The sequence below is a fragment of the Triticum urartu genome, chromosome 7A (genome assembly GCF_056163025.1).
Source record: "Triticum urartu cultivar PI428250 chromosome 7A, HENAU_Tu73, whole genome shotgun sequence".
Classification (NCBI taxonomy): domain Eukaryota; kingdom Viridiplantae; phylum Streptophyta; class Magnoliopsida; order Poales; family Poaceae; genus Triticum; species Triticum urartu.
Window position 1 is genome coordinate 102,919,594 of NC_141879.1, and position 26,466 is coordinate 102,946,059.

General features: G+C 50.4%; 2 protein-coding genes across 10 annotated transcripts; both read left to right on the forward strand.

Moving 5' to 3' along the window:
• Positions 1-5,101: 5,101 nt before the first annotated feature.
• Positions 5,102-9,018, forward strand: LOC125518469 (uncharacterized). 9 transcript variants are annotated; one of them, XR_007288014.2, is made up of 4 exons: positions 5,103-6,431; positions 6,691-7,978; positions 8,044-8,107; positions 8,521-9,018. XR_007288014.2 is itself a non-coding variant. In XM_048683300.2 (2 exons), the coding sequence occupies exon 1, from the start codon at positions 5,183-5,185 to the stop codon at positions 6,410-6,412; it is 1,230 nt and encodes a 409-aa protein (XP_048539257.1). In that variant the 5' UTR covers positions 5,102-5,182; the 3' UTR covers positions 6,413-6,431; positions 8,521-9,018. The 9 variants fall into 9 exon arrangements, 1 of the variants encoding a protein (XP_048539257.1); XR_007288017.2 differs by having other exon boundaries at positions 6,691-7,120; XR_007288018.2 differs by having other exon boundaries at positions 6,691-7,098.
• Positions 9,019-24,082: 15,064 nt separating this feature from the next.
• LOC125521638 (ethylene-responsive transcription factor RAP2-1-like) lies at positions 24,083-25,231 on the forward strand. The gene has a single exon (XM_048686699.2). The coding sequence runs from the start codon at positions 24,233-24,235 to the stop codon at positions 24,770-24,772; it is 540 nt and encodes a 179-aa protein (XP_048542656.1). The 5' UTR covers positions 24,083-24,232; the 3' UTR covers positions 24,773-25,231.
• The last annotated feature ends 1,235 nt before the right edge of the window (positions 25,232-26,466 follow it).

The window sequence follows — 26,466 nt, forward strand, 5'->3', positions numbered from 1 at the left end:
AACTATATTTTGACTTAACTACTTTTAGAGTAGGATGGTCATCTATCTGACAGATCATAAATCTGTTACTATAAATATTGTAACTTCTAATATGAATGCAGTCAGCTGTTTAATATTATTATTCTAAATCTCAAGGTAACCGATTACTTTGTGTAATCGCAATACCTAGTTTAACAACTTCTTCCATGTTATAAATCAAATGACTCCAATATGTACCACCTATTGAGTTTTAGATATGGATGCTAAGATAGCAATGGAGCATCAACTTGGTTCCAGCATAAGTACATGATTCTGAAGTCCCTCGGCTGGAAACATTTAGTACTTACCATTTTCTCCTTTCCTAGATTTCGCCCCTCTTGTACTTAGCTAATTATGTGCCTGACAGCAAAAGAATTGCTATTTAAGAGCGTTTAGATAACTAAAGTAGTGATCTAAAGGCTCTTATATTAGTTTATGGAGGGAGTACAATATAATAGTCTATGAGTATCTTGAATTTTGTTGCAGTATATGTCAGCATCCAAAATTTCTTTTTCACGTTATGTAGATTATTATCTATCTCTAAATCATGTGGTCACTTTTCAATTATGAGTAGTAGTAGTAATACTACACGAAGATTATAAATTAGGTATTAATTTTTGCTCTCTAATTCACGAGTACATGTGGTATTACTAGAGTACACTCACTGTCTAATATTTGCAGTGAATCTGATTGAACTTATAAGCTGGCCTCGCGAACACAAAGATCTGTTCCATTTGATTTTCCCATTCCTCATAAATGCAAATGTTGTTTTTTACAGTTCCAAGGTATGCCAAATTATTTACCAGAAAGCAATGTTTGCTAAAGATTCCTGTAAATGTCTATTTGGTTAGAACGTCTCCTCTCTATATAATTCCTAGAGATAAAAAGTTTTTAATATGTCTGGCCAAGTTTAAATTTAAGACATTGTATTTGGTCGTCAGACAAGGTTTCACTGCAGTGTTAGTAATAGGTCAAACTTGTGATGGCTCCGTGTCAGGTGAAAGAACACAAGAAGTGTGCCAATCAGGCTAGACTGTTATTACTCAATATTTTTAACAAATATTGTAGAAAGTTTGGTTGTTTCCAGTTGAACGGATATTATGTAGTCAAAGAGGATATTATGTAGGTTTTCATGTGATAAAATTTGACCGAATCTTTGCTGAAATTTATTTCAGTACTAACGCATAACCAAGTAATGCTATCTAGCTTGAGAGCTTCAAGAAGGACGTACTGGATCCATGCTAGGTGTACTGACATTTTACACATCTCCACATTTATTTCAGTTATCACTTTTGTTCTCATACCATTTGTTTTTCATCTGGCACATGATGCTGCTCGCTATATCAGTTATGCTGTCCCCACGGGAGTTTTACATTTTTGTGACCAGATGCATAAGGCTCCCCTATTTCTTCTTTTGTTTCCAAACATTGTAGCCCTTTGGTAGAGGCTTGTGAAGATGCCATTTATGTACCATGTATACAATCTCTGCTTATTATTTGTCTTGGCAGTGCTGAGTAGGCATATTTACTATCTTAATTGTTGTGTATGTTGTTATACCAAGCCAATTTGTATGTGTGAATCTTGCCTTAGCCGAATATATATGAGATCTCCTCAAATTACTAACTAATGTATGGTTTCATGTGGTCATATATTTAGCAAAATTTCTATCATTCATTGTACAAATAAATGGGTGCAGCAACCAGTGCCATCGATGATCTAGTACTACTACAAAATGCACGATGCCAACGACACATTAACAAGAGCATAGCTTTAATCCCTTAAAAGCCCCACCCCCCCCCCCCCCTTCCCCCACCCCCGATACACAGGATGTGGGGAAAAAGCGATCCATTCAGATACCGTAAAAATGACCCGTATGGGCGGCCCGTAAACCGCCCGCGTTTTCGCTATATATACGGGAGCGACCGTGATTTTAGGATTCGCATCCTGTATTTCACCTTTCCCCCTCTGCCGCAAATCATTCCCTCTGGCGAGAAATCCCTTTGCCTCCGGCTGCACTTTGCCACGCGTACATGCACACCACTCCCGCCCCGATGTCGAGCGTTGGACTCAAGAGGGGCGACTGAGGAGGGCGAGGGCACTGCGGCGAGCTGCCGCGCAAGCGCTGCCATGACGACAAGGCCGGGAGCTTCTCCCTTCGCCCGCCGATGGAGGAGTGGCGCGGTTCTGCGTATCCTGTAAACAAAAGTTGCGGTACAACATACACCAAGAAAGAACAGATCCCTCAAACACATATGGCATATTCAAACTAGCAGTTCGTGTCACATATTACATCATCGGAGTTCGACATACGAAAATGGAGTGCATAAACGAAATTAAACCATATCCACGCATCATCATCACCGAATTTCTTGATGACAAGGTGGTGCTCCATCGGCGAGTTGGAGAGCACGAAGACGAGGTCGTACTCCTCCTTCAATGTCAGCACCAGTGCCGCTGCAGCTTCATCTCCGGCGGCGGCGGCCTCCTTCGCGTCAAACCATGCGCGCTCTGCCGCCCAGAGACGCTTGAGCGCGGGGAAGAAGATACATGCCAGCCCGTCGAAGTTGGCCCACGCCCATGCTCCTACGCTACGGGAGAGGGCGTCGCGTTTCCGCGCCTGATCCTTGCACCACTCCTCCACCGACGGGCGGAGGAAGCAGCTCCTGGCCTCGTCGTCGTTGCGGCGCTCGCGAGGCGGATCGCTGCTGCGGCCGCCGAACCACCCTCGACCACCCCTTCTGCCACCCGCACACGACATCGTTACACGAGAAGGCTGCAACCGGCCATGGGGAAGCTGGATCCGTCGGTGGGCCGCGCTGGAACCGGCAATGACAGGAGCTGCGACAGGACGAGGCATGATACAACTGGGTAGTCGAAAGCTGCAACCGACAACCATATTTGCTGGAACCGTCAGTGGGGCATGCTACAACCGAGGCAGTCGAAACTAAGCGACCACCGCGCGCAAGCAATAGCTGGAATCAGCGACAAGAAAAGCTTCAACCAGCGGCGTATTTTTGCTACAATGGATATTGCGACAAATGCTACAAAAATTGATGACAGGCGTCCGAGCTGCATCCAGCATCATGTTTTGCTACAATGGGCATTTGTTTTTGCTGGAACCGTCAGTGAGCGGGGTGGGCGTCAGCGCTGCGGGAGCTGCATCCGGTGTTGCAAATTGCTACAACCTGCATCGAGTTTTGCTAGAACCAGGACACCGTGCAACGAAAAAAGCATCAACCGTCGACAGAAAAAGCTTCAACCGTAGATGCAAAAGCTTCAACCACACAATTTCTGTTTTTTTGCCGGAATAAGCGCCAAATTGTTTGCATTTTTTGCTACCATTGGCATTTTGATTTGCTGGAACCGGCTCCATTTTTTGGTATTAAGGGCGGTTTTTGCGTTTGCTGGAACCATCTCTACTTTTGCTACCACGGCGAGCCATGGAGTCGCCGCCATTGTTTTTTGTTGGGGTGGAGGGGGGGGAGGGGGAGGGTGGGTGGGCATCTCCGGCAAGCGGTGTGTCGGGTGGTAGGTGCGACATATGCCAACGGGTGGCTTATCATTGTGGGAGCCAGTAAGACGTCGCCGGTGCCTGAAAGCGGGATGAGGCGAAGACATGCACGCCGGCGAATCTTACCCAGCTTCGGGGCTCTCCGAGGAGATAACACCCCTACTGCTACTCTGCGGGGTCTCCGCATGATCACTAGATGAACGAGTGGCTACAAGATGCTCCTTGAGCTGCTTGGCGAGAGGAAGAAGAAGGGCACGGCTAGCTCTCCTCTCCTCTCTATGTGGTGTCTAATACTAGCTCAGATCAACCCTTTGCATGGGTGCCCCAGGGGGTTTATATAGGCTCACCCCGGGGGTACAATGGTAATCCGGCTAGGCGTGGGCCCCAGCTGTCTGTGTCTACGCACGCCGGCTTCTGCGCCGGCTGCTGGGGCCCGCCGGCTGGTGGGTCCCACCGGCTGCCGGTTCCTTGGTCGACAGGCAGGCCCCACTGTCCAGGGCCTTGTCGGTGGCTGGTTACTGTTGCCTCAACCTGGTGACGAGGGCTTCGCCGAGGTGGGCGTGGCTACAGTGCCGCCGCCCGGCGGGCGATCACTGTAGCCTCACCGCGTCTTGTCTCCTTAATGGGGCGTCTCCTTCGAGGGAGGGGGCAAGCCGGCTGCGGGGAGCCGGCCCCGTCTCGGGCCGACTGGAGGAGGCCTGGCCGCCTTCGGGTATCTCTCTGCCTGAAGGGGCCCACCGCCCGTGGGCCGCGCTGGCAGCCCATCGTGGGTGACATCAGGGTCAACATGGCAACAGTGTCGCGCCGGACGGGTCATGGCCACCCCGTACGGCGCACTGTGCCAGGCGTGCTCCGGGATTCAGGGGTGGCAGGCTTTATTGTAGCCACGCCCCGTCACATCGCCGTTATGTGGATGCAGACTTCGAGGGTACGATCTTGACCGCTTTGTGGGAGCCGGCCTCTTGAAGTCGGCCTTCTCGTGGCCGGCTTCTTGAAGCCGGCCCTCCCGCGGCTTTCTTCATGAGGACTAAAGCCGGGCCGCCTTCCGATAGTCGGCCTGGGAGGCAGCCGGCAGGGGGAAGGCGGCCCCACGTCTTGAATTCTTAAGGGCCGGATCGGCTCGTAATTTTTTCAGAAGGGCCCTGGGGAGCCGGCTAGGCTATCCGTGGTCATTTACTCCGACACGGTGCGCGGGAGGCTACTGTCGACGGCGAGAGGGACGAACGCGTGCTGCACGACGCGGAGGGGGGCAGCCACCATGGGCTCCCTGTGTTTTTTTTTCTTCTCAGCTCAAAAAAGACGACCAACGGCGAGGCATGCTGGCGAAATAGGGGGTAGGAGGAGGCCTCGGTCTTGCCCGATGCAAGCGAACGACACTATGATGGGACGAGAAAAGAAAAAAGACTATGATTTCTTGACGAAATTTCACAAGCACTCCAAACATTCTTTAAAGTTTGCCAAAAAAAATTCAAATTTTTTGAAGTTTTTTTTTATTTTTACTGTTTTCATCATGAGCATTTGAGAAAGACACTTTCGTTGATGGGACTTTTTTTTTGGACGCTGCGCTCTCCGGATTTTATTCATTTCTTCCTCCGCCTTCAGTCTCCTCCTATCCACCTCTAGCCTTGCGCGACCTGCCCACGCTCGCCGGCCATGCCGCCGCCACTCTCCTTCCTCCACCCACCTCCCAACCCGCCTGTCCTCCACCCCTCCCCCTTCCACCAGCGTGCCCCCCACCGCCTATCCCTCCGCGCCGATCCCCCATTCCGAGCGGCGACGGTGGCGGCGGCAGCGGCAGCGGCCGAGAACCCGTACTCGGCGGCGCCCACTGCGGCGGACGTCGAGATGTTCCGCGGCGGGGACGGCGTGTGGACGGCGCGGAGCCCGACGGTGGTGGTGCTGTGGGACCTCGACAACAAGCCCCCGCGCGGGCCGCCCTTCGAGGCGGCCACCTCCCTCCGCGAGGCGGCGTCCCTCCTCGGCCGCGTCGACTCCGTCTCCGCCTTCGCCAACCGCCACGCCTTCACCCACCTCCCCGCCTGGGTCTCCGCCGACCGCCGCGAGCGCCGCGCCCTCGACCGCGCCGAGCGCACGGGCGCCGCCGCCCCGCCCGTCCCCTACTCCTGCGCCGTCTGCGGCCGCCGCTTCCCCACCCGCCCCGACCTCGCCCGCCACTTCCGCCAGCTCCACGAGCGCGAGCGCAACAAGAAGCTCGGCCGCCTCCGCTCCCTCAAGGGCAAGAAGCGCCAGAAGTTCCGCGAGCGCTACATCTCCAACAACACCAAGTACCAGGACGCCGCGCGGGAGCTCCTCACCCCCAAGGTCGGCTACGGGCTCGATTCCGAGCTCCGCCGCGCCGGCGTCCATGTCCGCACTGTCCCGGACAAGCCGCAGGCTGCCGACCAGGCGCTCAAACGCCAGGTGAAGCACGCCATCGCCTGCGGCGTCGACTGGGTCGTGCTCGTCTCCGATGACTCCGACTTCACCGACACGGTGCGTAACGCACGCGCTGCCGCCCTGAGGATGGTTGTGGTTGGGGATGGGTGTCGCGCGCTCGGAAAGGTTGCTGATATTTGGCTGCCTTGGGACAGCGTGCAAAACGGGGAGGTTGATGAGGAGATGATGCGGAGTGGGAAGGTTCCAGAGTTTAGATATGAAGAGGACGATGAGCAAGATGATGACGAGTTCATAGTGGATTGGGATACGAATGAATTGGATGATGTTGTTGATGATATTGTTACAAGCAGGACTAAAGTGTTTGGTTCTACAACAATGTCTGCATTTGCCGAAGAGGACATTGTTGATGGTATATTGGGGCTTCGACATGAGGAGGATGACATGCTTTGGAGTAGCGACGACGAGGATGAGGATGGTTATCTGTGAGATTTACACGGATTGGCAGGTAACAATTGGATATGTGTGCGTATTTCTTTTGCTTTCGATGCATATACAATGATCAGTCAATCCTCTAGAAAACTACTGTAGGGTTAGTAACAAGATACTGTGGGTTGCGTGCATTTTGCTTCAGCCTTTGGCTATGATTGTACTGTGTGCCACAATCTTTGCAGATATGTATGATAATTGAGTTGAACAAATATTTCTTGTTTTTTTAGACCATTGTCAATAGAGTTTTCTTATTAATATATGCAGTGATTACACAGGTTCATACCAATATTCTTCTGAATGTTAGGACCAACATATGGCCAAGTAGTTAAGTCATTATCATCGATTCAGTCACACTGCTCAATTTCACGAACTTGGCAATATGGCAATTCTCAGACTTGCTAGGCGGCAGGTTTTGTGAGGCGCTACGAGGGAAGTCTCCATACTGCAATGATCAACTGATCAACAAGACAATACCACTGGCTTGTGTTCTTGAATTCTTGTCATCTCTACGTGCACTACTTCAGGATCCAAAGCTTGATTGCTTTCCTCAGTGCCGCTCTGCACACAAGTAACCAGTAATTTCAGTATCTCTTGTTTCTTCACTTCAGAGCCACTTCTGTTTGGTCTTGGATGATCATTCATCCACGTTAATAAAGAGAACATCATCACCCAACCTTCTTCAGGTGGTATCCATTTCTCTGGCAAGTAAGCCGTACCTGTAACTTAACCCCTCGCTAATCTGTTGACATGAACATCATAGCTTCAGCTGTCCTTTTTTGTCAGTTCCATAATGTCACCTCCATAAGCAACATTGCATGTTCACCACATTTTATATCATCACCATTGTTCAGCCTCTAAGTTTCCCTATGCAGTTGTTTCGAACCAATATCATCTGCTAGGCCTTTTGTTAGTTTTCTGTAGTTGGTATCCTTGATTTCTTTAACTATTTTACCAAATCTCTGTAGGATAAGCAGCATCTTGAATTATTAATACTAACCCAGATTGGGGCACTGAACTCCTGTTTTAATGTTCCTGTCCTGCCTATAAAGAATTTCCCATAAGGCCACCTCTTGAGAAAAATGAACAGGGGAAAATGTAGTGGGATGTTTGGGGCACTATAAGTCAACAAGGGTTGGTAACTCATTACTGGGGGAAACTTTGCACAAAGTTTCATTACGATTAATGGTGGCTTCAAGATTTCTTGTAGGCATCATAAGTCATTCAGTCTTATAGCTCTTCATTATCTGCATGCGGTCTTTTTCTTTTCCTCTCAGGTGCTCGTTTTGTCTGGTCCTTCAGTTTAATGTTTTTATTTAGCAGCCGTTATTATTGGCAAGAACCTATGGAATCTATGTTTGGGCTCATAACGGTTAGATTGTTTGGGCTCATAACACATTAAAATTTGCTCCTGCTATTCAGCTAGAGCCTTGAGCATTATACAAGGATGAACTGTAGGGGCAGCCCATTACCTTCTGGGTGGAATTGTCACAACATGGGCATCCTTGCTGATTTTTGGGCACACATACTTATCCTCGATTGGATAAGTGCTGTACTGGAAAGCAGGTTGGCAATATGTGTCCTGTTTGTGTTTTGGGGAAAATGGCTAACTTGAGGTACAAATTTTGCAGCATACTGGAACCCTTGGATCAGGGGCCTTTGGTTCAAGAAGTTACAAATTCCATTTGAGAAACAGTAGGTTCCTCTAATCGTTTATTTTCATGAAGTTTCAACTGCTATTTGAGAAATGGGAAACAGTAAGGCAGTGCCAAAACACCTATTGTAGAACTGTAACTCTGTCAAACCCGGAAACATGAAAAACAATTGTACTTTCATATCTGCTCAAGTCTTGTCCTATATGTATGAGGATTGTTTTGCTTGGATTGAATATAAATTTGAAACCAAATAGCCCTCATTTACAGGTGCGTTTAACCAGTATTTTTCTCCCTACCAATATCTTCTTGCTAATATAAGTAGTCCAGCAACAAACCAGGCCCAGTGACATTCTGTCATGTGTGTCTTATAGTGGTACCGGTGGTTGTACAGAAAAAAAAAATTAGGCCATTAGATCCCGTTAAGAACTCTCACTCACTTATTTTGCTTTTCAGGATCCCAAAAGACCACTGAATTCAAATCAGCAGAACAGCTCTCGCCTGACATTCAAGATGCACTTTGGATAACAAACATGCCCCTAGGGCAGTAGCTGGAAGCGAAAGAGAGAACCTCATAGTTGGATAAAGTCTTAACCAGGACAGAAGTGCACCCTTGAGGCAGTCCGAAGGAACCAAGATGAGCGGACAGGCGCTCAGTTGCAAAGATGATACTTGAAGAGTGTCTGAAGGCTTGCAATGGCATGTCCTGCAAAGGGTGGGTGGCAATGTGGCATGGTCTGATGAAACATTGCTAAAATGTGGATAGACTGTCATGAATGTGTGCCTTGAAGATTAACCTGAAACTGTTAATGCCGTGGGTCAAAGACAAGCTGCCTGCCTGCCTGCCTGCTGTTTACAGACATGCTCTATGTTGTCTCTGTTCTTTCTGCATTATACACGTGCTGTAAGTTTCTGAGGAAAGATGTGCGTATATGCAGTTGCTTTTCTTTTCCAGGAGGTGCATGCAGTTGCTTGACTCAAGTGCGCACCTCTTTGTAGGGCCTAGTGACCAGTGGCTGTGCTCATGAGAACCGAGCAGGTTTGGGCAGCCTGAAGCAGCAGTGGAAAAAAAAGAAGGAAAATCATGATCTTCCAGGGGTTGATTGACTGTAGTTCCAGCCTTCCAGGGGGTCTTACCCATTAGGGCCACGGTGCAAGCAAAGCCTGGAACTGGAAGGCGTCACGCAGCGATACCGGCCAATCGCCAGTGGGACGATGGTTGCTAGTACCAGCGCCAAGAGAATGCGGCGTCCTGGGCAATGGAAATGATTAGTCCATTTTTCCAGATGTAGGAGAACACACACGACACAATAAGTAGTCGCTCGTGTCGCCCCGCCCCGCGGGCAAACCTAGCCGCTGCACCAGCCTCATCCAGATCCGCCCACCTCCCCTTGCTGCCGCCGGGCTGGCGGTGCGGGGCCGCTTGGCCAAGGAGAGGCGCGGGGGCGCGGCGCACGCGAGGAGCAGGCGTGGTCGGCGCGCGCAGCGAGCGAGCGTCGGGACGCCAGGCGCGGCGGGCGTGGAGTGCAGGCGGCGGCGGGCGCGGCAAGCGGGCGCCGGGGCGCCAGGCGGGCGCGGCGGCGCGGCAGGCCAGTACTGCCCGCTCGGGTGCCGTGGGGGTGCCGTGGGGGCGTTGCGGTCGGCTTTGGCCAGATCTGGCCTCTGGCAACCTGTGGCTTGAGGGCTGGCTCGAGGAGGCACCAGGCGTCGTTGGAGAGTGGCTGCGTTTCGCGCCTAGTTCGGCAACGTGTGGTGGCTGCAACGGTGGTGTCAGGGATGACTGGTGGTTGTCTCTCCTTCAAGCGCGTCCACGCCCGACTCCTGGAGCTGTGGCGCCGTTCAGTTTGTCTTGTGCTACAAAAGGTTCGGGCAGGCCAGATCTAGCATGGATAGTCCTGTTCTTGCGTGCGGCGGTGCGAGCCACACAGTCTGGCCTGGATCCTGCCAAGTCCTGCGTGCGGTGGTGCGGATCGGCTATGTTTGGTTTCTCCCTCGACCTTTCATGTGCGCTGCGGTGCGGAGGATCGCCTAGGTCTGCGCACGGAGGTAGAGGATGGCCAGATCTGGCTTGGATCGCCCAAGGCCTGCGAGCGGCCGTGCGGACCGGTCGGGTTGGCGTGTGCTCGCCGAGTTCCTGCGTGCTGATTGACCAATTCGTCTCTAGTAGTGTTTGCTTTGGGCTCATGTTGCACTATGGCGCTGGTGGCCTCGGATCCTTGGATTGTTGGTGGAAGACTCGGCTCCGGATGAAAATCATGCATCGACTCTGTCGTTGCCGGCAGTAACGACGTCTACGGATGTCGTCTTCCTCCTTGGAGGTATCGCTGTGGAGCCGTTCCCTTTCTTCCCAATAGCGTGAGATCTCCGGGTGAAAACCTAAGATCGGGCAGTGCCAGATCGGGTGACGATGGAGTCCTCAGCTTCGTTTTCCTCCTTGGAGGCGTCACCTTGGTGATCCCGCCGAGGGGTTCTGATGGCGTTCGCGTTTCATGGTAGAGCTTGGGTTTGTGGTGCTGCTGACGGGTCCTTTTCTTTCTTTTCTTTTTGCGGTGCTTTCCTTCTCAGAGGACTCTTGTAACACCTTCTGATCAATGAATTTGGCAGTTCTCCTGCCAACATTCAAAAAAAAGGAGAACACACACCATGAACAGTACGAGAATCCAGCGCCTGACGGTGCACCTGGCATTTTTATTTTTTGAATAAGACGGTGCACCTGATTTCCTTGCGGTACGGGAATACCTGGGAGTTGGGATGGGGACCTATTTCCTGATTTGGGCCTGTTTGATTCCAAATAAGTCATCAACTTATAAGTCGAAAAGTGAAAAAAGTGACTTATTTTGTCAAACAGACCCAACTTATAAATCATAAGTTGCTCCACCCCAACTTAAAACTTATAAGTCATCCCGTTTTGCATGGGTCTCACCATCTTTACATTAAAAAACAAAGTGGGAAGGTGTGGTCAGGTGATTTATAAGTTAGATGACAACCAAACAGACGTGACTTATAAGTCACTGGTTTTAAGTCACCTGACTTATAAGTCAGATGACTTATTGGAACCAAACATGCCCTAATGACCAGGAGCAACCTGAATGGTCCTTGCTGAACTTGTTGTAGGTAGCCATAGTGAGGTTATCGACCGACCGGGCAGCGAGTTCTGCGTGACGGAGAATTTAGGTTGGGTGGTACACCTGTGCACCCAGCCACGCCATGGTTTCTCATGCCTCCTGCCGGCGTCACCGTGGGTCTACCTTGTCTATAGTTTTTTTATGTTTTTTAAGTTTTGTTAGGGTTTATTGAAGGAAATATGCCCTAGAGGCAATAATAAAGTTATTATTTATTTCATTATATCATGATAAATGTTTATTATTCATGCTAGAATTGTATTAACCGGAAACATAATACATGTGTGAACACATAGACAAATAGAGTGTCACTAGTATGCCTCTACTTGACTAGCTCGTTGATCAAAGATGGTTATGTTTCCTAACCATAGACATGAGTTGTCATTTGATTAACGGGATCACATCGTTAGGAGAATGATGTGATTGACTTGACCCATTCCGTTAGCTTAGCACACGATCGTTTAGTTTGTTGCTACTGCTTTCTTCATGACTTATACATGTTCCTATGACTATGAGATTATGCAACTCCCGTTTACCGGAGGAACACTTTGTGTGCCACCAAATGTCACAACGTAACTGGGTGATTATAAAGGTGCTCTACAGGTGTCTCCAAAGGTACTTGTTGGGTTGGCGTATTTCGAGATTAGGATTTGTCACTCCGATTGTCGGAGAGGTATCTCTGGGCCCACTCAGTAATGCACATCACTATAAGCCTTGCAAGCATTACAACTAATGAGTTAGTTGCGGGATGATGTATTACGGAACGAGTAAAGAGACTTGCCGGTAACGAGATTGAACTAGGTATTGAGATACCAACGATCGAATCTCGGGCAAGTAACATACCGATGACAAAGGGAACAACGTATGTTGTTATACGGTTTGACCGATAAAGATCTTCGTAGAATATGTAGGAGCCAATATGAGCATCCAGGTTCCGCTATTGGTTATTGACTGGAGACGTGTCTCGGTCATGTCTACATAGTTCTCAAACCCGTAGGGTCCGCACGCTTAAAGTTCAATGACGGTTATATTATGAGTTTATGTGTTTTGATGTACCGAAGGAGTTCGGAGTCCCGGATGAGATCGGGGACATGACGAGGAGTCTCGAAATGGTCAAGATGTAAAGATCGATATATTGGACGACTATATTCGGACATCGGAAAGATTTCGAGTGATTCGGGTATTTTTGAGAGTACCGGGGAGTTACGGGAATTCGTATTGGGCCTTAATGGCCATACGGGAAAGGAGAGAAAGGCCTCAGAGGGTGGTCGCACCCCTCCCCATGGGCTGGTTCGAATTGGACTAGGGAGGGGGGCGCCCCCTTCCTTCCTTCTCCTTTTCCCTTCCCTTTCCTTCCCTCCTACTCCTACTACTTGGAAGGGCTCCTAGTTCTACTAGGAAAGGGGAATCCTACTCCCGGTGGGAGTAGGACTCCCCTAGGGCGCGCCATAGAAAGGGTCGGCCCTCCCCCTCCTCCACTCCTTTATATACGCGGGCAGGGGCACCCCAAAGAGACAACAATTGATCTCTTGATCTCTTAGCTGTGTGCGGTGCCCCCCTCCATCATAATCTACCTCGATCATATCGTAGCGGTGCTTAGGCGAAGCCCTGCGTCGGTAGAACATCATCATCGTCACCACGCCGTCGTGCTGACGAAACTCTCCCTCAACACTCGGCTGGATCGGAGTTCGAGGGACGTCATCGAGTTGAACATGTGCAGAACTCGGAGGTGTCGTGCGTTCAGTACTTAATCGGCGGATCGTGAAGACGTACGACTAGATCAACCGCGTTGTACTAACGCTTCCGCTTTCGGTCTACGAGGGTACGTGGACAACACTCTCCCCTCTCGTTGCTATGCATCACCATGATCTTGCATGTGCGTAGAATTTTTTTGAAATTACTACGTTCCTCAATAGTGGTATCAGAGTCAGGTTTTATGCGTTGATGTAATATGCACGAGTAGAACACGAGTGAGTTGTGGCGATATAAGTCATACTACTTACCAGCATGTCACACTTTGGTTCGGCGGTATTGTTGGATGAAGCGGCCCTGACCGACATTACGCGTACGCTTACGCGAGACTGGTTTTACCGCCGTGCTATGCACACAGTTGACTAGCGGGTGTCAGTTTCTCCAACTTTAATTGAACCGAGTGTGGCTATGCCCGGTCCTTGAGAAGATTAAAACAACACCAACTTGACAAACTATCATTGTGGTTTTGATGCGTAGGTAAGAATGGTTCTTGCTAAGCCCGTAGCAGCCACGTAAAACTTGCAACAACAAAGTAGAGAACGTCTAACTTGTTTTTGCAGGGCATGTTGTGATGTGATATGGTCAAGACGTGATGAGATATAAGTTGTTGTATAAGATGATCATGTTTTGTTGAAGTTATCGACAACTGGCAGAAGCCTTATGGTTGTCTCTTTATTGCATAAGATGCAAGCACCAAATAATTGCTTTACTTTATCGCTATGCAATAGCAATAGTTGCAAGAGCAATAGTTGGCGAGACGACCATGTGCCGTCACATTGATATAGATCAAGATGATGGAGATCATGGTTTCATGCCGGTGACGATGGAGATCATGACAGTACTTTGGAGATGGAGATCAAAGGCGCAAGATGATCATGGCCATATCCTGTCACATATTATGATTGCATATGATGTTTATCTTTTATGCATCTTATTTTGCTTAGTTCGACGGTAGCTTTATAAGATGATCCCTTACTAAAATTTCAAGGTATAAGTGTTCTCCCTGAGTATGCACCATTGCCAAAGTTCGTTGTGCCCAGACACCACGTGATGATCGGGTGTGATAAGCTCTACGTCCATCTACAATGGGTGCAAGCCAGTTTTGCACACGCAGAATATTTAGGTTAAACTTGACGAACCTAGCATATGCAGATATGGCCTCGGAACACTGAGACCGAAAGGTCGAGCCTGAATCATATAGTAGATATGATCAACATAGTGATGTTCACCATTGAAAACTACTCCATTTCACGTGATGATCGGTTATGGTTTAGTTGATTTGGATCACATGATCACTTACAAGATTAGAGGAATGCCTTTCTAAGTGGGAGTTCTTAAGTAATATGATTAATTGAACTTAAATTTATCATGAACTTAGTCTTGGTAGTATTAGCATATCTATGTTGTAGATCAATAGCTCGCGTTTAGCTCCCCTGTTTTATTTTTGATATGTTCCTAGAGAAAATTAAGTTGAAAAATGTTAGTAGCAATGATGCGGATTGGATCCGTGATCTGAGGATTATCCTCATTGCTGCACAGAAGAATTATGTCTTTGATGCACCGCTAGGTGACAAACCTATTGCAAGAGTAGATGCAGACGTTATGAACGTTTGGCTAACTCAATATGATGACTACTTGATAGTTTAGTGGACCATGCTTAACGGCTTATGTAACGCCCTCGATGCGGCTATATCTCCCACGTGTTGAAGCACGACTTAGAGGCATAACCGCATTGAAAGCAATGTCGCAAGTGAGGTAATCTTCACACAACCCATGTAATACATAAGGGAAAGAGATACATAGATGGCTTACAATCGCCATTTCACACAATTACATGAATAAAGCATTACATCAACCAGATACAATCAAGGTCCGACTACGGAACCCAAAATAAAAGAAGACTACCCCAAATGCTACACAGATCCCCGATCGTCCCGATTGGGCTCCACTACTGATCAACTGGAAATGGAACAACACAAAGAATGAGATCTTCATCGAGCTCCTCCTTGAGCTTGGTTGCGTCATCTACACTGTTCAACGGCACCTGCAAACTGGTTTTGGAAGTATCTGTGAGCCACGGGGACTCAGCAATCTCACACCCTCGCGATCAAGACTATTTAAGCTTATAGGTAAGGTAAATGTATGATGTGGAGCTGCAGCAAGCGACTAGCATATATGGTTGCTGAACATACGCAAATGAGAGCGAGAAGAGAAGGCAAAGCATGGTCGAGAATCTATGATCAAGAAGTGATCCTAGAACAACCTACGTCAAACATAACCCCAACACCGTGTTCACTTCCCGGACTCCGCCGAGAAGAGACCATCACGGTTACACACGTGGTTGGTGTATTTTAGTTAAGATCAACTTCAGGTTTTCTACAACCGGACATTAACAAATTCCCATCTGCCCATAACCGCGGGCACGGCTTTTGAAAGTTCAAATCCCTACAGGGGTGTCCCAACTTAGCCCATCACAAGCTCTCACGGTCAACGAAGGATATTCCTTCTAGCGGGAAGACCCGATCAGGCTCAGAATCCCGATTACAGGACATCCTCGACAATGGTAAAACAAGTCCAGCAAGACCACCCGATGCGCCGACATCCCGATAGGAGCTGCACATATCTCGTTCTCAGGGCAACACCGGATAAGCAATCCGTACAACTAAAACCAGCCCTCGAGTTTCCCCGAGGTGGCGCTGCAAGGGGCTCTAGTTTGGACCAACACTTAGACAAGCACTGGCCCGGGGGGTTTAAAATAAAGATGACCCTCGGGATGCGCGACTCCCAAGGGAAAAAAGGCTAGGTGGCGAATGGTAAAACCAAGGTTGGGCCTTGCTGGAGGAGTTTTATTCAAGGTGAACTGTCAAGGGGTTCCCATTATAACCCAACCGCGTAAGGAACGCAAAATTCGGGAACATAACACCGATATGACGGAAACTAGGGTGGCAAGAGTGGAACAAAACACTAGGCATAAGGCCGAGCCTTCCACCCTTTACCAAGTATATAGATGCATTAATTAGATAAGAGATATTGTGATATCCCAACAAGTAAACATGTTCCAACAAGGAACAACATCTCCATGTTCCAACAAGGAACAAACTTCAATCTTCACCTGCAACTAACAACGCTATAAGAGGGGCTGAGCAAAGTGGTAACATAGCCAAACAACGGTTTGCTAGGACAAGGTGGGTTAGAGGCTTGGTTCAACAATATGGGAGGCATGATAAGCAAGTGGTAGGTATCGCAGCATAGGCATAGCAAAAGAGCGAGCAACTAGCAAGCAAAGATAGAAGTGATTTTGAGGGTATGGTCATCTTGCCTAAGATCCCGCAAGGAAGAAGAGCGAGTCCATGAGGAAGACAAACGGACATAGTCGAACGGGTCCTCACAAACGCGACGTTATCGGAACCAACCCGAAGAAGCAACACCGGAAAGAAGCACACAACATAGTAAACAACCACCACATAAACATGGTATGATGCACAATCAAGTATGATGCATGTCCGGTTTAAAGAGGCATGGCATGGCAAAGTGCACAAACAAACCCTACAAATTAAGTGGGGCTCAACATGCAACTCCGTTGCATATTGACGAAACACCACATCAATTATTTAGTTCTCTCTCGGTTATGTACTCACCAATATTAAATGTTGTTAAGCATGTCAAGAGATGAAACATAACAAAATTATACCATCTAAACAATTTAAATGGGGCCGGATATAATAAACAACAAACCAGGTAAATCCTCATATGCATTAGTAATTTAATGCAAACAACAATTTTAACCAAACTTGAAGTTGTTATCATGATGCGGATGACATGAGCAAGTTTTTATGCAATATATATGAAAACGTTGACATGAGCATTATGAAGCGTTTGTCATCGTGGCGGAAACGAAAGGGGTGCCACGACAACGAATCCGAAAATGATGCCACGCGACATATCGGTTCCGGTAGCTCATGGAGATGCTGGTGAAAAAGGAAAAGCGACGTGAGCGAGTTGAGCAAGATGGTGGGGTGCTCCCGACTACCGGGTTCCCACATGTCGGTGACAAGGCGAAAGAGGGGCAATGTGCACCGACAGTTTCGGATTCGAGGAGAACAAGGGTGCATCTCATACATGATACATCACACAACATGCATTCGTTTCGCGGGTCATCGTCTCGGCGGTTATACCTTCGAAGCGTGCAAACGAGGACGGTTTGGGTTCGGTGCAAAGTAGAGGAAGTAGACGTTCTCGGGACGGCGGTAATGGAAGTAGTTGTTCTCGTTTCGTAGTTGTACACACTCCGTAGGTGTTCGGGGTCACGGCAAGGAACTTGACGTCCACGGGGGCGACGGTAGAGGTACTCGTTTTGAAGGTGAACTTGACGAATGCAAAACCCTTCGGGGTTGTCGTGGTATTAAAGGTCTTCGGACTTGACGGATCCGATGCCTCCGGACGTAGTGGTACACGTTCGTTTTCGGAGAGGTACTTGGCATTCTTCGTCTCGCAGTGTAGTCAAACTTGATGTATCCAAGGGATCCGAGCGTCGTGGTACTTGTCGAAATCCACATCGGATGAAGTGGAACATCTTTAAGTGGAACTTGGCGTGTCCCAAAATCTGCGGCGTCGGTACTTGGCGAAAGAACCCACGAAGGCGTCCTTGATGTCCCTGGTTGCTGGTTCTTGGCGGCCACAAGAGGGGAAAAAACAAGGCCCACCGGGCAGCAAGGAGGTGGAGGTCTCGTAGGAGTTGGCCATGAAGGGGTTGCTGAGGCAGCAGGAGAAGATGGCCGAGGCGGACGTCGAGCTTGAAGGCCGGTGGTGCAGGCCGAACGGAGGGAGGAGGAGGCACGGGCGCTGACGAGGCTGCGGCGCCGGACCACTGTAGCGGCGGGTCGGGAGGCCAGGGAGGCCCTGGAAGGGTCGAGGTCGCCGGCGGGCTGGATCGCCAGAGCGGCGCGGCGGTTCCTGGTGGTGCGTTAGAGGAGGTCAGGCGCTAGTATGCGAGGTGGACACAGGGCAAGGAAAAACAGCAGCGGGGTCGCGATGGGATGAAGCTGCTGTGGCGGCCGGTGCTCGAGGAGAGGGGAAGGCACGCGGGAGGAGGGAGGCGCAGGCGGTGAAGAGGGATAGGGGCGGCCTCCAGGAAGCAGCGCCACTGCGGGGACGCGGGGGGAGGAGCTTGGGCGTCGGACCGCTGCTGTTGTTGATGCCGATAGAGTAGGCAAGGCAAGGAGACAGCGCGGCGCTCGCCGGAGGGAGCAGCAAGGCAGCGGCATGGAGGGGCACGGCTGGCCAGGAGGTTGCGAGCCGAAGGGAGCTCCTCTCCCTGGTTCGATGCGTGCGTGTGAGTGAGTGGCGGCGCGGGGAAAACGAGAGGGAGAGGAAGACTATGGCGCTGGAGGGAGAAGGTCGAGGGAGGAGAAGGGGCTCGAGCCGAGGCCCCTGGCGGCGCTGAGGGAATGAGGGAAGGGAGAGGGATCGAGCAGAGGGATCCGGTCGGGGCTAGGGTTAGAAAAGGAGTGGGGTGCGGCTGGGCTGCTGATTGGGCCTGGCCTTGGGCCGGCGCGTGAGGGAGGGAGGCCCAGCTGGGCTGGCTTTCCTCCTCTCTCTCTCTCTCTCACTCTTTTCCTTTTTAAAACAAAAACAGAGAAAGAGAAGGAAAAGAAAGAGACGGTAGGGGCAGAATCTGGGCACGAGGACAATTTTCCCGGACTCTTAAAAATGTGCATGGTCCGAGAAAATTAGAAGTGGCAAGATCCGAAGATATGAATTCAAACTCATTTGAGTTTAATCAAATGGTTTGAACTAGGGCTAGGGTTTTGAAGTGCACCAGAAATGTTGAGAATTTAGGTGGAGCTCGGGGAAGTGACGAAAGAAATTACAGGAAAAGTTTGGGGACCAAACTTGAAGCGGAAGACGGCATGTGATAAATTGCAAGTGTGTTATAGGTGATTCCGAAAATGGAAGATTTGATATAGCTCCCTAATATCGGGAAGATATGTTATAAAGAGAATCACCATGTGAATTCCCTTGGTTTAAATGGACCGAAGATCCATGCAATTTATTTAGTGAGTTTTAAAACGGGTTGTATGATGACATGATGCAATGCACATGATGCAAAGATGAAATGCAACGGACCAAACAAATCACACGACGAAACCCGGAAACCCTGGAAGGCATCTGAAGCTCCGGTATTGGGGCGTTACAGCTTAAAATCGGGACTTCAAAGACGTTTTGAATGTCATGGACCATATGAGATGTTCCAGGAGTTGAAGTTAATATTTCAAGCAAATACCCGAGTTGAGAGATATGAAGTCTTCAACAAGTTCTATAGCTAAAAAGATGGAGGAGAATAGCTCAAGCAGTGAGCACGTGCTCAGATTGTCTGGGTACTACAATCTCTTGAATCAAGTGAGAATTAATCTTCCAGATAAGATAGTGATTGATAGAATTCTCTAGTTACCATCACCAAGTTAGTAGAACTTCGTGATGAATTATGATATGCAAGGGATAACGGAAACGATTCCCAAGCTCTTCGTAATGCTAAAATCAACGAATGTAGAAATCAAGAAAAATATCAAGTGTTGATGGTTGACAAAGACCAGTAGTTTCAAAAAGGGCAAAGGGAAGAAAGGGAACTTCAAGAAGAACGGCAAGCAAGTTGCTGCTCAAGTGAAGAAGCCCAAGTCTGGTCCTAAGCCTGAGACTAAATGCTTCTACTGCAAAGGGACTGGTCACTGATCCAGATGACTCTAAATCTCAATCTAGATACATATTGAAAGTGGGAGCAATTAGCTAGAGTAGCTCCGTGCAGAGCATTGTTGACATAGAAATTTGCAAAATACTTACGGATCTGAATGTGGCAGACCGTTGACTAAACTTCTCTCACAAGCAAAACATGATCACACCTTAGTACTCTTTGGGTGTTAATCACATAGCGATGTGAACTAGATTATTAACTCTAGTAAACCCTTTGGGTGTTGGTCACATGTCGATGTGAACTATGGGTGTTAATCACATGGTGATGTGAACTATTGGTATTAAATCACATGGCGATGTGAACTAGATTATTGACTCTAGTGCAAGTGGGAGACTGAAGGAAATATGCCATAGAGGCAATAATAAAGTTATTCTTTATTTCCTTATATCATGATAAATGTTTATTATTCATGCTAGAATTGTATTAACCGGAAACATAATACATGTGTGAATACATAGACAAACAGAGTGTCACTAGTATGCCTCTACTTGACTAGCTCGTTGATCAAAGATAGTTATATTTCCTAACCATAGACATGAGTTGTCATTTGATTAACGGGATCACATCATTAGGAGAATGATGTGATTGACTTGAACCATTCCGTTAGCTTAGCACACGATCGTTTAGTTTGTTGCTACTGCTTTCTTCATGACTTATACATGTTCCTATGACTATGAGATTATGCAACTCCCATTTACCGGAGGAACACTTTGTGTGCCACCAAACGTCACAACGTAACTGGGTGATTATAAAGGTGCTCTACAGGTGTCTCCGAAGGTACTTGTTGGGTTGGCATATTTCGAGATTAGGATTTGTCACTCCGATTGTCGGAGAGGTATCTCTGGGCCCACTCAGTAATGCACATCACTATAAGCCTTGCAAGCATTGCAACTAATGAGTTATTTGTGGGATGATGTATTACGGAACAAGTAAAGAGACTTGCCGGTAACGAGATTGAACTAGGTATTGAGATACCGATGATCGAATCTCGGGTAAGTAGCATACCGATGACAAAGGGAACAACGTATGTTGTTATGCGGTTTGACCGATAAAGATCTTCATAGAATATGTAGGAGCCAATATGAGCATCCATGTTCCGCTATTGGTTATTGACCGGAGACGTGTCTCGGTCATGTCTACATAGTTCTCGAACCCGTAGGGTCCGCACGCTTAAAGTTCGATGACGGTTATATTATGAGTTTATGTGTTTTGATTTACCGAAGGAGTTCGGAGTCCCGGATGAGATCGGGGACATGACGAGGAGTCCCGAAATGGTCGAGACGTAAAGATTGATATATTGGACGACTATATTCGGACATCGGAAAGGTTCCGAGTGATTCGGGTATTTTCGAGAGTACCGGGGAGTTACGGGAATTCGTATTGGGCCTTAATGGGCCATACGGGAAAGAAGAGAAAGGCCTCAAAGGGTGGCCACACCCCTCCCCATGGGCTGGTCCGAATTGGACTAGGGAGGGGGGGCGCCCCCTTCCTTCCTTCTCCTTTTCCCTTCCCTTTCCTTCCCTCCTACTCCTACTACTTGGAAGGGCTCCTAGTTCTACTAGGAAAGGGGAATCCTACTCCCGTGGGAGTAGGACTCCCCTAGGGCGCGCCATAGAAAGGGTCGGCCCTTCCCCTCCTCCACTCCTTTATATACGGGGGCAGGGGGCACCCCAAAGAGACAACAATTGATCTCTTGATCTCTTAGCCGTGTGCGGTGCCCCCCTCCACCATAATCTACCTCGATCATATCGTAGCGGTACTTAGGCGAAGCCCTGCGTCGGTAGAACATCATCATCGTCACCACGCCGTCGTGCTGACGAAACTCTCCCTCAACACTCGGCTGAATCGGAGTTCGAGGGACGTCATCGAGTTGAACGTGTGCAGAACTCGGAGGTGCTGTGCGTTCAGTACTTGATCGGTCAGATCGTGAAGACGTACGACTACATCAACCGCGTTGTACTAACGCTTCCGTTTTCGGTCTATGAGGGTACGTAGACAACACTCTTTCCTCTCGTTGCTATGCATCACCATGATCTTGCATGTGCGTTGGAAATTTTTGAAATTACTACGTTCCCCAACATTTATATACTGCACAGAGAGACGAGGCGGCGACTCTCTCAAGATGGAATAAGGTTCTATCTGCCTAGTCTCATTTTCGGTGGTGTTTCTAGCACTGTCGAAGGGCGTGTTGAGGTTTTTCTCATGCGGGTCTCGCTGGATTCAGCCAGCGTTTGTCTTCAGTGGATCTGCGTGGATTCTGTTTTCGTTCATCTATATTCGTGTGTCTACAAGTTAGATTCTTTGGATCTTTTTTCATTGGGGTGGTTATTGTTCTAATGCGTTGGTCATACGAGGCCTTAACATGACAACTTTTTGATTGTCTACTACAACAAGATTTACTTGGCTCGATGAGAGATGGGCGAAGACGGCGGTGTGCCTTCGACTCGCTCCAGTTGTTGCAGTCGTCGTTATCTGATCTATGCACGTGGGTTTATTTTGTTATTTCTGGTGTTCTTTGTACTATCTTGATAGTTGATAAATAGATAGAAAGTTTTTCTCTCCCAAAAAAATTCATATGCAGCTGCAGCAAAGAACTTTAATACGCAGAATTACTTTATATTTTTTTAGGGTTCGCTGACTCCACTACATATCTGACGTCAGATTTTTTACCATGTAATCAAACATTTTTCATGGTTATGTTTTTCGATGGTGGCAAGTTCAGTTGATGAATACGGCATGTCTTAGTTTAACTTTTTATCAAAAAATTGGCGTGCTCGCAAACAAAATTTTCAATCATCGTGCCAATATAAATTGTCATGAAAAAAGTCAAATTTATCATCCCCAAAAATCTAATGTCAGATTTTTTTAGTGTTTTCGTATACTTTTACTTGTTGAATATGGAATGAATAAACAAATCTTCACAAATCAAGGATATTTCGGGTGAATATTTATGATAGGTCTGATCTTTTTGGAAAGAAAACTTTTTGCAAGAGAACGAATAACCGTTGACCCGAATTTTACACCGACGAGGCAGGTAAACGGTTAGCAGCAGCAGCTGTAAATCTAGAATGTTCCATTGACCTGAAGCGGGATGGAAAAACATCTAGCCCGACCGACGTAGGCGCGCAGCATCAAACAGCCCGAAAATCGTCTCCTCCCGAAGAAGATACTAGAAGAGACGACTCACCATCACCAGTAAACCACTCGTCACCACTAGCCGGTGGGTCGGTCGGTCGCTCGCTCGCTCACCGCCTCACAGTGAGAGTCCGTCACCCGGCGGGCGGGCGGGCCGGCCACCGTCCAACGGCAGCCGCTCAAGCAATAAACAAACCCGAGGCCAGGACAAACCAAACCGTTCGCCCAAAGTTGACGAGGCAGGCCGAGACGAATCGGCCGGGCCCCACCCGCGCAGGCACAGGCGGGCGCCACCACCTACCCAAACAAACCGAGCGGGCCCGAGAGCGGACGGATGGATGGGTGGATAGCAACGCCGTCGCGGTCGCCGTCTTTGTCGGGGACCCCAGCGGCGCGCCACGGCCCCGCGCGGGCGCCACCTCGCCCCCGTGCCGTATCCCAGCCGCGACCGCGAGCCTCCCCCTCGTCGGCGCCCCCCTGCGTCCGTCCACGTGGCCCCCGCTCTCCCGCCGCGCGGGCTAGCTCAGTCCACCGTGCTCCCTCTCTGCACGAAGGTCAGATGGGTTTCGTTTCTCGTCGTGCCGTCCGACGCGACGCCGCACGTGGCGGCCGCGGCCGACATGGAGATCCACGGCGTTCGTTCGTGCATCTCTCGCCGGCTAGCCGCCTAGACTTTCCCGCTCGTTAGACGGTGGTGGGGCCGGGCGCACGCCGCGACCGGCTAGCGCGGCGCGTACCGCGCGTCGGGTCGTCTCGCGGGGGATATCTGCGGTCGACCGATCGAGGCTCGTGCTGTCAATCACGACGGCTTATTAGCGTGCGTGCATGATTCCGTGGAGCGCAACAGCTCAAAACCTTGTCAATTACCTCGATCACGATCAGAACCTTGTTGCGTGGCGTGGATCCAAGTGAGGAGCCATCGACACCCTCCACTACTAAATAAATCCCCTGGATAAGTCACACGACCGATCGGACAGCACACCTGACTCGATCGAGTACCGCACAAGACGGGACGATGCCGATCCAAGAATCCGCCGACCTCCAGTCACTACTTTTTACGGAGCACACTTCCGTGTTACAGACGGCGAGACACTCACGACACGCACCGGCTGGAAAGACGGAGAGAGAAACCCATCCAGCGCCTTCGATGAATCACCGCACCACTGGCCCTAATCCCAAATCGCCCACCCACCAACTCGACACCGCTAATCCCCACCGCGCCGCGCCGCGCCACGCACTTAATCCACTCTATTTATAACCCCACCCCGCCACACCCTAGGCCCAGTACCAGTGGAGAGAGAGGGGCCGGGCCGACACACACAGAGCGGCAGAGCGCCCACGCCGCAGCAGCAACCAACCAGCCCACCCCCTAGGAGCCGCCGCCGAATTGGGTGCGTTCGCGGGCGCCGCCATGGAGAGGGAAGCCACGGTCGCCTTCTACCCGCCGGCGCCGGCGCCGCCGCAGCAGCGCCCCACGCCCGCGCAGCCGCTCTCGGCCCGCGCGCCGCCGTCCGGCGTCGTGGGGCGGGGAGGAGGCGGAGGAGGGGCGGGCAGGCAGTACCGCGGGGTGCGGATGCGGAAGTGGGGCAAGTGGGTGGCCGAGATCCGGGAGCCCAACAAGCGGTCGCGGATCTGGCTCGGCTCCTACGCCACCGCCGTCGCCGCCGCGCGCGCCTACGACACCGCCGTCTTCTACCTCCGCGGCCGCTCCGCGCGCCTCAACTTCCCCGACCAGCTCCTCGACGGCGCCCCCGCCGCCGCGCCCGGGGACCTCACCGCCGCCGCCATCCGCAAGAAGGCCGCCGAGGTCGGCGCGCGCGTCGACGCGCTCCACTCCGGCGGGATCGGCGTCGTCGCCCCTCCGGCCCCGCCGTCGCCGTCCCAGCGCCGCCGGCCCAAGAACCCCGACCTCAACCGGGAGCCCACCCCCGACACCGACGACGACGAGTAAACCCCCGCCGATTCTTCAGTTCTCCTCCGACCACCACCACCACCGCCTACATACCTAGTACTAGTGCGTCTTAATTAGTCCTTAGCAGCAATCAGCAGCGAGCTAGCTAGCAGTAGCAGAGCATCAACCATCTCAGTGAGCAAGAAGGCATGGGGAAGCAAGCATGGATCCGACACGCAAGGTGTTTGGTGAAATGCCGGGCGAGCTCGGGGGCCGACCCGACCAATAATGGCGCCGCGACGTCGCAGTCAGCTCGGCCAGGGGGTTACTAAGTAGGGCTTGGACTGTCAGCGACGGCGAGCTTGGTAGCAGTAGACTCGGGGCGTGTGAGTGCGTGCGCGTGCTTGGGCATGGGCATGCAACTAAGCAAGGTGCATGGCCATGTACCTACAACCTGCAGCAGATATAAGAGTGTTTGTAAAGGAAGAAGATACCGGCAAACAAAAACTTCAGGAATCATTCCATGCACGCACTCTCTCTTTCGTCTCCGTTTCTTCATCTTGATTCCCACAACATCATGGCCGGATTCCAGGAAAGCAGCGGCAGCGGCAGTGCAATTCCGTGTGCTTTTTGGAAAGGAACGCCGAACACGGCCAGGCCCCAGTTCCCACCCGCCTCAAAAGCAGCAGCCGCCGCCACCACCGCCGTAGCGTCTCGTGGTGTATCTCCCCTCGTGTCGGCGTTTAGCCGGTGGTGGGTCGCCGACGTGGCCGGTGGCGTATCGCGGTGCGCCTCCCCGCGTGTCGGCGCGCCGTGGCCGAGACTAGGCGGTGGCGGGCCCGCCGCCCGCTTGGCCCGCGGCGGCCACCGCCAGGGCGAGCCAGGCACTCGGCCGTGCGATGCCTCGTGTGTACGGCATACGAGGGGCGTCAGTGGAGTGGACCGGTGCTCGGTGCTCACGAGGTTTGTTTGGGTTTAGCGTGGGCCCGCCGGGGGATTAGTGCGTGGCGTGGGTGATGCTGCGTCTTATCGGCCTAATGATGCGCGTGTGTCGGCACTTGATTACGCCGCTTAGGAGCCGCCCTGGAAGATTCGTGTGGCGTCGGACGTCGCAGTCGGTCCGTCCGTGGACGGACCAGGTGTCGACCGGCCGCACCAGGAGTACTCTACTTGTTTCATTTTTCTTCCGAGTGGATGGAATCATGCATGGGACGGGAGTCCATGAAAATCCATGGATGGAGCTAATCATCGGTCGCCGAACTATCCGGATCGCGCGTGGGGGGACGCCGACGACCTCGTATCGGTCCCCGTTGAACCGGGTGACAAGTTTAGTTCAGCTTGTGAGAAGTTTCATGGGGTCTGGTAATTGCCGTTCGAGTCGACATCAATCAGGTTTTGTGCGAGTTGGGGTAAGATCAAAACAGGTGGGTGGTGAGTGAGCAAGCAAGCTGCCGGGGAAACTCTGCGGATTTGGAGAAACAAACAGGCAAAACAAGCTGCCGGCCGGGGCCATGCATCTGATTGATTGTTTGTTTGACCGGCTCAGGTCAGTGGCGGCGTAAACTTGCATTCCTGAGCTGTCGTGGGGATGAAAACAAATTGGGATGCTGAGATTCCGAAAGCAACATGTGTGTTTGTGTATGAGTTCGGAGATCCGCGTATCATCTAGCTTAACATTCGGCGTTGACGCTCGTATCATGTTCTCTTCTTTTATGGGCTGGGTCTGTTGATTGGCACTATTGTAGGATTCGTAT